The 10,118-nt window shown below is 35.1% G+C and overlaps 1 protein-coding gene across 1 annotated transcript; it reads left to right on the forward strand.

Moving 5' to 3' along the window:
- Window positions 1–7,915: 7,915 nt before the first annotated feature.
- LOC116021298 (glucan endo-1,3-beta-glucosidase 11-like) lies at window positions 7,916–9,888 on the forward strand. Its single transcript, XM_031261926.1, has 2 exons — window positions 7,916–9,060; window positions 9,590–9,888. Exons 1-2 carry the CDS (start codon window positions 7,954–7,956, stop codon window positions 9,668–9,670), a joined length of 1,188 nt encoding a protein of 395 aa, XP_031117786.1. The 5' UTR covers window positions 7,916–7,953; the 3' UTR covers window positions 9,671–9,888.
- The last annotated feature ends 230 nt before the right edge of the window (window positions 9,889–10,118 follow it).

The following is a 10,118-nucleotide window of genomic DNA, read 5'->3' on the forward strand; positions in this document are numbered from 1 at the left end:
CCCGGCCCCCAAGTATATTCTCTTCTTTAATTCACTCTTGATATATAGGCCAGTGAACAATGATTTGTTTAGATTGTAATGTGATTGTGATAATCATCAATAATTTAACCCTATAGGGCATAACACATTAGTGCATTACATATATTTATAATAATGAGGTGATGCATGCCTCATACACAACTCAACTTATTATTAGTCAAATCAAAATAAGTTCATAACTTTTACTTTGTTAGAAGTTACAAAATTAGAATTTAAAATCTACCAAGAACCAAGCATTTGATCGAGAGCTTATAGGTCATATACATTGTTTCTAGCGGTGAGGGCCGGTACATGGGGTGGGAGTAGGAAAACCCCTATTACAACATGATTATAACTAAATTAGACGTATTCTATTATACACGAATGACTTTTGATTAGTAAAATATTAATAATATATTCTAACAAATATAATAGTACTTATGCTCAAGTAGCTAGTTACTCGAGTGCTATATATGGTGCGTGGAAAATTTGGATGTCAATGTGTATTATTTTTTGGGGGTATTATTAGAAAGTTAAAGAAAATTAATTTATCATTAAAAAAAAAAAAAAAACTAAAATCACACCCTTCAAGTCCTAACCCTAGAAGCATATAGTGAAATGAAAAAGTCTTTCAGTAGAATACCTAAGCCTTACTTTCAACTCCAAAGCTCAATTGTATAACTATTGATAGAATCATTTTTAACCACAAACTCCAAAATCCACCATCCATGCATGCTAGTCCCAACTTTCTTTGCACCATCTATATTCAATCAATATGCACTATGCGTGTGCAACCACCAAAATAGAAGAATTATTGCACAACTTTAATTTAGGTGTTTGAGGAAGCAATTTTACATTCCTTTTTTATTTATTATTTTTTAAAAAAAAATTAATTTGAGAACAGTTTTTTATCTGATCACAAGTTTTCTCAAGTCAGTTGACTAACAACTACACAACGAAACTAATCATGTTCTTGTCACGTAGCTAAGGCTTCAAGGGTAGCAAAGCACTCATTCAAGGTTTTAAGGTAGTTGTATTTTCAGGGCTCGAATATGAGACCTCGGGTTAAGCTAGTTAATTACACTATGTTGACTAGATTAGGGCCTATTTAACTATTTTTAAATATAGTTTCATAAATTAATTAAGACATATATTAAGCTCATAGTATAAACTATATATTAAAACAAAAGTCTATTGATTATTAGACTAACGTTAACTGTTAGCATCTGTGTTTATAATAGATTATTAGGTAATAAAATTGACTGGCGTGAATCTTGAATATGAATGGTTATCTGCAGGAAAAAGGTGACCAATTTACGCACACCTTGTTTGCCTTCTTTTGTCAAAAAGGCCTATATATCCTAGCTTTATTACAAGAAGATAAAATCCATCTACTAATCTTTTTTTTTTTCTAATTTAATTATTATTATTATTATTATTGTTGTTGTTATTGTTATTTATCACTAGGTTTTCGATCTATTTTGTGATGTAAATGAGAATATTGTAAGTAAGATGTGTTTGACAATTTATTACACTTTCGATCTTTTGTCTATAATAATGTCATTGTATTTTAAATTTTCACCTTTGATCATCAATTTTGATTTATTTTAGACAATTGATGGATTTATTCTGTCTTAACTAATAATTAGGTTACACATGGATCATACTCTCTTCTTAGCCGCTAGCGCAAAGATTTGAATAAAAATGAAAAAAATAAATAAAATCAATGACAAAGAATTAAGAATACCATTGTAATCGATGAAAAATGCACTAAACTCATGGGTTTGGTGACCATGGCTATTAATTTGGTAATAAAAAGTCATGGGTTTATAATATATATTGTTGGTAACAAGCACATAAAATTAAAGTTCTTCAGAGACATAATCTTTTCAGTTCTTATATCGTGGACCGCGGTTCCAAAACGACGTCGTTTTAGTAAGTGGGAGACGGAGCCCCGTAATTGACACTACAGTTCATTCCAAAAGATACTGCCTTACATTTGTTTTGATATTATCGAATGAAACTGTAGTTATATCAAAAAGTAACTGTAGTTGTGTTGAAAAGAAAGTGCAGTGTATATGAAAAGATACTGAATAACAGTTTCACATTTGTGTTTGATATTATCGAATGAAACTGTAGTTATATCAAAATGTAACTGTAGTTGTGTTGAAATGTAACTACAGTGTATATGAACAGATACTGAATAACAGTTTCACTTTTGTGTTTTTATATTATCGAATGAAACTGTAGTTATATCAAAAAGTAACTGCAGTTGTGTTGAAAGATAACTGCAGTTGTGTTGAAATGTAACTGCAGTATATATGAAAAGAAAGTGCAGTATATATGAAAAGAAAGTGAGTGGCGCGAATTCATCCGTCTGTTTTCATTAATCAAAACGACGTCGTTTTGGGACTGCGGTCCACAATGCATTGTGGACCACGGTCCACGATATAATTTGCGTAATCTTTTTGCTTTGTCCTTTTTCCTTATCTCATTTATTTTTCTTTAATTTGCTTTACCAACAATTTTAATATTCTTTAATCGCCAACAACCTTATAATCAAATGACATATATTTAAGTTTTTGTTTAATTTTAATAGGGAGGAGTTGCATTTTTCTCTTTAATTTCCATAAAATTATATATTAAACATATTTAGTTAAATCTGACAGATTTTGGTAGTGGCAATGTGTTTTGCTTCTAAAGAGCCACCTTTTTATTTTTTATTTTTTCTACAAAAGAGTTAGAATTACTTAAAACTTAAAAGAGAATTTTACAATCACAAATATGGGGAGTTGCCTAAAATTACAAAGATAATCCCTCTTAATAGTTAATAGATAGAGATAAATCAACATACAAATTATGGAAAATGGTGAAACACGCTATTGAACTTTAAAAAAGTTACAATTAGATACTTTAATTCGTCAATTAATTCAATTAAATTGATAACTTGTCAAATTGTTACAATTAAGTCAAGTATCTGGTAAATATAAGGTAAAACATGTAAAAATATGATGACGTGTTAAATTTTAATAAAAAATAAATTACTCTAATTTTTTTTTAAATATAATGTTCATCAGCAGTAAATAAATATTGACACGGCAACATTTTTATTAGTTAACTTTTCGCGGTTGGCTATTTTATTTAATGACACCAAATTAACAAGTTGATGTGTTTAATTATAATTTTTTGAAGTTTAGCGATCTAATTACCAATCATTATTTCATGGACCATGATCCACACAACTATGTGAATCATAAATAAAAGCACATTTTTATTATACTAAAAATACATTATTTGTGTATGTAAAATACATTATTTTATATACTCCGATATGTCTGTGTGTGCACACACACACACATATATGTATAATCAAATAATGTACATTCAATATATAAATAATGTACTTTTAGTATATTAAAATGTACTTTTTATTCATGGTTCACACAATAATTTATCCCTAATTATTTTTTTTTTTATAAAGTCAAGGGTGTCGGGTCTATTTAACATTTTTACTATAAATTATAAAAACTAGAAGAATGTATACGCACACCAAGATTAGCTAGAATCTCCACTACAAAATTAACTCCTGGATAAGTATAAACTTTTTGTATACAACATTTGATATCCTATTAATTAATTCAGATTCCATTTGTGGGTAAAGTCTAACTGTAGTTTTTACTCGAGGAAGATGGGCTCTTATAGATAAATATATAACTTTAGAAGAGTCCATTCTAGCTACAAAACTAACGTCTGGATAAATATGACGTTAGAAGAGCCACTTTGATCATATAAAGATAAAGACTCATGAAGAAATACAAGTACAACTTGCCTAGAATAATTTGGAAAAATATTTGGACATATTTGCTAACCTCTAAGCTCAATTATCAATTCTCAAACCTTAATGTCTAACTTCAAGATAGCCAACCTTAACAAGCTACTGTTGATTTTATCACCATTCACTACTCGTCTCCGCGGATGGGTAAGTCACGGTGACTCAACAGCTCGCTAAGTTGGATGACTCATGCTTGACGCTATATTGGGTGTAACTCCAATACTGCGGCCACCCAGACTCGATCATGTGTGTCCTTAGCGATATTATAATCTACCACCCAGGAACTAACTGAACTGCAAGTGCAGACGAACCTTTATTTCTTTATACCAATTGTGAGGATCGAATGCTCATAAAGCTACTATAGCTAAGCTAGCAATGAAGGGGCAACTCTATTATTTCCTTATATTTGTGTAGCATTCAATGTTACATTTTAATGGCAGAATATTGAACTCAGTTCTCCAAGCTGTCATCCCACAATAGTTTTATTATCTATTTAAATTATTAGTTAAAACAAAACTCATTATTCAATGATAATGACCGAGAAACTAAATGGTACATATTCGTCTTTAGCAACATATCGACAGCAGCAAGGGATATGATTAGGTGTGCCACCAGAGACTCCATGGACGCTCACCAGTATATCTCCTTAAAAGGCATTGCCCTGTGGTTAATTGGTAAACAAATTTGGGTTTGCTGGTCCCCTCCTCAACATGGGTATGTTAAGCTTAATTCAGATGGGGCTAGGAAAGCTACATCGGGGATGGCTAGCGCTGGAGGCGTTCTTCGTGACCATAATATGGTGGTTGGATCGTGGGCTTTATTACCAAAATTGGCCTAACTAATAGCTTCATTGCGGAACTTTGGGGCCTTCGGGAAGGTCTTTTCATCGCCAGAAACCAGGACTTCAACAAGATCATTGCAGAAACTGACTCTTATTTGATGGTTCAGGCCCTAAGTAAAGATATATGGATTCCAAACCTGAAGCTGACACTTTGATCGTGGATTGCAAGTACATTATAAATCAATTCAAGGATTGCGAGATCACTCATGTGTTGCGTAAGCAGGGGCGGAGGCACAGCTTGGGGTAGGGGGGCCTTGGCCCCCCCCCCCCCCCCCCCCCCCNGCCCCCCCCCCCCCCCCACCCCATTTTTATATATAGGTATACATGTATATATATTATTATAATATAAAAAATTTACAATTTTGCCCCCCCTCCTAATTTTTAAAAAATCCATTATGTATATATTAAATGAACTATATATATATTAATTAGCTTTTTTCTTTATTAAATGTAAATATTTTTTACGAAAAATTACATTTTTCGTCCTTAAGTTATAAAATAATTGTAGAATCCATCCATAATTGATGATGGTGCTCATTTTTCATCCCTAAACTATAATTGGCATCGCAATTTTGTCCTTTTAATAATAGGTTGTACTCACCCTTTGTTCTTAAGCTATATTAACATTGCAAATTTCGTACCTAATGTTTTGTTAGTAAAGCGACGAAATTTACAACATCAATTACGGGGTATATCTTAGAGACAAAAAGTGAGCACGACGCGACCAACAATAATTAGAGACGAATTCTATAATTACCCTATAACTTAGGGATGAAAAGTGTAATTTTCATATTTTTTACCATTGTATATATTTTGTGTTACGTGAAAAATTTGAAAATAATATTTGACAACCTTAACGATCGTACTCATATAATTATATATTCATATATTATATTATTGCACATAGTATAATTAAAAATAATTATCAGTAATAATCGACACAATCATATGTATGGAATTTATAATGATATTGTATAATTTATACTAATGTCGACTAACTTACCCTTTAAATTTGGCCCCCCCAACCTATCATTCCTGGCTCCGCCCCTGTGCGTAAGGGCAGCCAGGCCAATGTGCTGACTACCTTGCGAATATGGGTCAAGAAAGTCAGTGGAGCACATCGATCTTGGATCACCCTCCTGACAGGGTTAAGGTCATTCTTGACAGTGATGCCAACAACTTTGCAACTAGGAGAATCTACTAATTTTCCGGGGCCTTTTGACCCCTCTTGTGCACTAAAAAAATGGTACATATAAATCAAGAAACTTCTTTCTTCCCAGAGAAACAATACGCTTGGAAATCAAAACAAATTTAAAGTTTTAACAAGACTCCAATAGCAAAAAAAAAAAAATGTTTGTAAACGTCAATGATTAATTAATTATTTAATACAAAATAATATAAATAAATAAAAATGACTAAGGTGTCCCTCTATAATTTAGAAATTTAAAATACATTATTAATATTAACATAATTTGTTAGTGGTGGATTAAAAAGTCACTTTACACACAATTAAATTGAAAAATTTGTGTATGGTAATAATTCATGGACTCAGTCTATATACAATATGAGCATAATTAATGGACTAAAACCGTTATTTTTCCTATTTATTATTTATATATTTTATGCTCAATAAGGAGGGCCAAATCCATTAACATCATACCACAAATTGTCATGCATGATTTATACTTGATCATTTTGCGAAAAAAGAAAAAAGTTATACTTGATCATCTAGTCAACACCAATTTTAGTTTTTCCATAAATTAAACATGATGAATTGAGCATTATTGCTAACCCCTTTGGAGTTAATTTTTATTTTCTTGGGACAAGCAAATTAAACTTTTGACATCACAAGAAAAGCACAGCAGATGCTAGATCATGGTAACTTAATCATCACATTGCCAAGCTAAGATTTTAATATGTCCCAAAGTTATCATCAAGAGATGTAAAAACTTGGGACTAGACTTGCACCTTTTAAGTTAATTATTACAACAAATCTTACACAGCCCAATTGTTTAGGATTGCCACTACTTTTAGCCAAATAAAATAAGAGCCCTTTACCTTTGCATGAAGAAAGTGCTGGATGGGGATCTGATCTTGAGGGTATACTAGTCAAATATAATGGATGGTGTGCTCAAGTGCTATATATCCTAATTGAAAAGACACCAAAGACTCAAGGTGAGAGAAAACAAGTCTAGCTATCTAGCTAGATTATAACCTAGCTAGGAGAAAAATAGGAAGATTTGACGACCAAGCCAGGCCAACAAAATTTCAAAATAAATCATTATTTACACTATTAGAAAGTTTTTAAAAAACCAAAGTAATAAACGTTGGTTAAATGTGTTTTTAACCACTTAAGTGTGGAGTTATAATACTATTTTGAGAAAATAAAGAATCAACTTATGCATGTCATGTTCCCGTGCTTGCCACTATATACCAAAGTACAACTATAGTTTTTTTTTTTTTTTTGAAAACCAGTACAACTATAGTTAGTTAGTAGCGAATGCAATACTTTATTTCTTTATATTTGCTATCAATTGTCAGAACCAAGCGCTTATCATTGTTATCAATACACCAAAAGTCGTTGTAACTACTAGCGAAAATGTTACTTTATTTCTTTATACTTGTTTAACCGTCAGTGTCGCATTTCGATAGCAGAATGTTGGACTTGTCCTTCCAAGCCGCCCCACCCGACAATACATCCAACATTTAAACTAATATTGACTCAAAGTGAGGGGGGGTTGCGCTCTTTGTGCGAGCGCAGTAAGTAAATGTCTAGCCTCTGTGCTCAACTGAGTTACCATGATTTACATCCTCCCATATGTTTTGTCGGATTGGGGCTTGGGGGCCCTTGGGTTTGGGGATTCAACATTTTGAAAGCAAATTTGAACTCAAATCTCCATTCAAGTTGCTTGATCAAGTCGTTAATGTAATTAATAACTATAAACTAATTAAGGTTCCAAATTTAACTCTCAGTGGTAGCGGGTGGTCTTCTTGATTTGAGACACTAATTCTCAAAAATTAACACAACTTTAAAAGTTTAGTTGTTTATAATCATGGAGAAGGGTGGACTCACGGGAACACTGGCCTATACATTGAGACACAACTACTTCAATAGTTCAATATCTGTAGCAAGACACTTTAATTTAGTCACATTTGGTGTACTTTGTGTCTATAAATATCTCTTTACACTCGTGTAATTTGTTAACAAAAAAGACAACCCTGCCTCCTACCATCACCTCCAATCCACCCATTCTTCATTTCCATGGATACTTCTTTCAGAAGAATCGCCATGTCTGCACTTCTTCTTCTCTTCTTCACTCTCCTAACAGGTTTACTAAGAGAAGTCGAATCCCTCGGCATAAACTACGGCCAAGTTGGCAACAACTTACCCTCGCCGGAAAAAGTCCTGCAACTCTTGCAAGCCCTCACCATCACAAAAGCAAGAATCTACGACACAAACCCTCAAATCCTGACGGCGTTCGCGAATTCCGAGGTTGAGCTCATCGTAACCGTCGAGAATCAAATGCTGTCCACCTTAGGCGGCGACCCGCAGCAGGCGGCGCAATGGGTGGGGACCCACATTGTGCCGTACATCCCGGCGACGAAGATCGTCGGGATCGCCGTCGGCAACGAGGTTTTCACCGACGGCGACGTTTCCTTAATCCCTAACCTCGTACCCGCCATGGTTAACATCCACGCGGCGCTCGTGAGGGCAGGGCTTGATCGGACCGTCCACGTGTCCTCCCCGCACTCCGTCGCCGTCCTCGCCAGCTCCTTCCCGCCGTCCGCCGGCACTTTCCGGCAAGACCTAAGCGAGACGATGGGGGAGTTTTTGCGGTTCTTGGCGGAGACAAAATCGCCGTTTTGGATAAACGCTTACCCATATTTCGCATATAAAGATGACCCGGATCAGATTTCTCTAGATTACGTTCTCTTCAACCCGAATTCCGGCACCGTTGACCCGTTGACCAAGCTCCGTTACGACAACATGTTGTACGCTCAGGTGGACGCCGTGATTTTCGCGATTTCGCGGATGGGATTCTCCGGGATGGAGGTGCGGGTTTCGGAGACGGGGTGGCCGTCGAAGGGTGGGCCCGACGAGAGTGGGGCCACCCCGGAGAATGCGGCGATTTATAACAGAAACTTGATGAGCCGACAGGTGGCGCAAGAAGGGACGCCGTTCCGGGCGAATGTGAAATTAGAAGCTTACGTTTTCGCTTTGTTTAATGAAGATATGAAGCCTGGGCCCACCTCGGAGAGGAACTATGGCTTGTTCCGACCTGATGGAACAATGGCTTATAATGTCGGCATGGTTTCGTCAACCTCACCAGCTTCCGCTGCTCCCGTGTTTTCCTCTGCACCAATAAAGGTAATGGTACAATGTACTATCAGTTCATAACTAGTTTCTCAACCTCAATCTACTGAAAGTCACAAAGAGTCAATATTGCCTCCATTGAGACTCTAACCTACTCCTTTCTATATGGTGTCACTAGACCAGAAGGTCTTGACTGTGGCATATAATATCACAGAGAGTCAATATTGCTTCCACTGAGACTTGAACCTACTCCCTTCTATATGGTGTCACTAGACCAGAAGGTCTTGACTGTGGCATATAATATCACAGAGAGCCAATATTGCCTCCACTGACTCGAACCTACTCCCTTCTATATGGTGTCACTAGACCAGAAGGTCTTGACTGGGGCATATAATATCACAGATTCACAGAGAGTCAATATTGCCTTCACTAAAACTCGAACCTACTCCCTTCTATATAGTGTCACTAGACCAGAAGGTCTTGGCTGTGGCATATAATATAATCCATGCATGGTGTTGTAATTTTTGCCATTTCCCTTTTTGTGCTGCTTACTAATTATATTGTCAATAATATAATTGAACAGGCAAAACAAATGGACTATCAAAGCTTGGTGTACTGGATGTTTGTATATTTGCTGGCCTGGGTTACATGTTTTCATCATTAATCTAGAAGAGCCAATAAAGTGCATGAAGGGATCTATTGGAAGGATATCAGATCAAGTAGTTCTACTCACCATTATATTGATTGAAGTAGGAAATTGAATGTACAATATATATGTTATTATTAGTTGATGAATTTGTTGTTGTATATTAATTAATGAGTAGGAATTGAAATGAATTAAATTCATTGAATGGACAAATCCTATGGGGATGGATTCTCTCATTGGTTGCCAAAAAGGCCTTTGATCTACTTTTGGGTGTGGATTCCACAACTATTTATTACTTGCACGCATATAAATAAATATTCAACAATTTGGCTCCGATGATATGATGCTTTATTTCCTCATGCATTCAACACTTTTCGGCTATGCTACTATAGTTTTGAATGAGGAGATACTTTAATTTGTTAAATTTTGGGGGATGGAGGGTTGCACTGAGCTTTCGAGGGTCGAG

The sequence above is a fragment of the Ipomoea triloba genome, chromosome 1, assembly GCF_003576645.1.
Source record: "Ipomoea triloba cultivar NCNSP0323 chromosome 1, ASM357664v1".
Classification (NCBI taxonomy): Eukaryota; Viridiplantae; Streptophyta; class Magnoliopsida; order Solanales; family Convolvulaceae; genus Ipomoea; species Ipomoea triloba.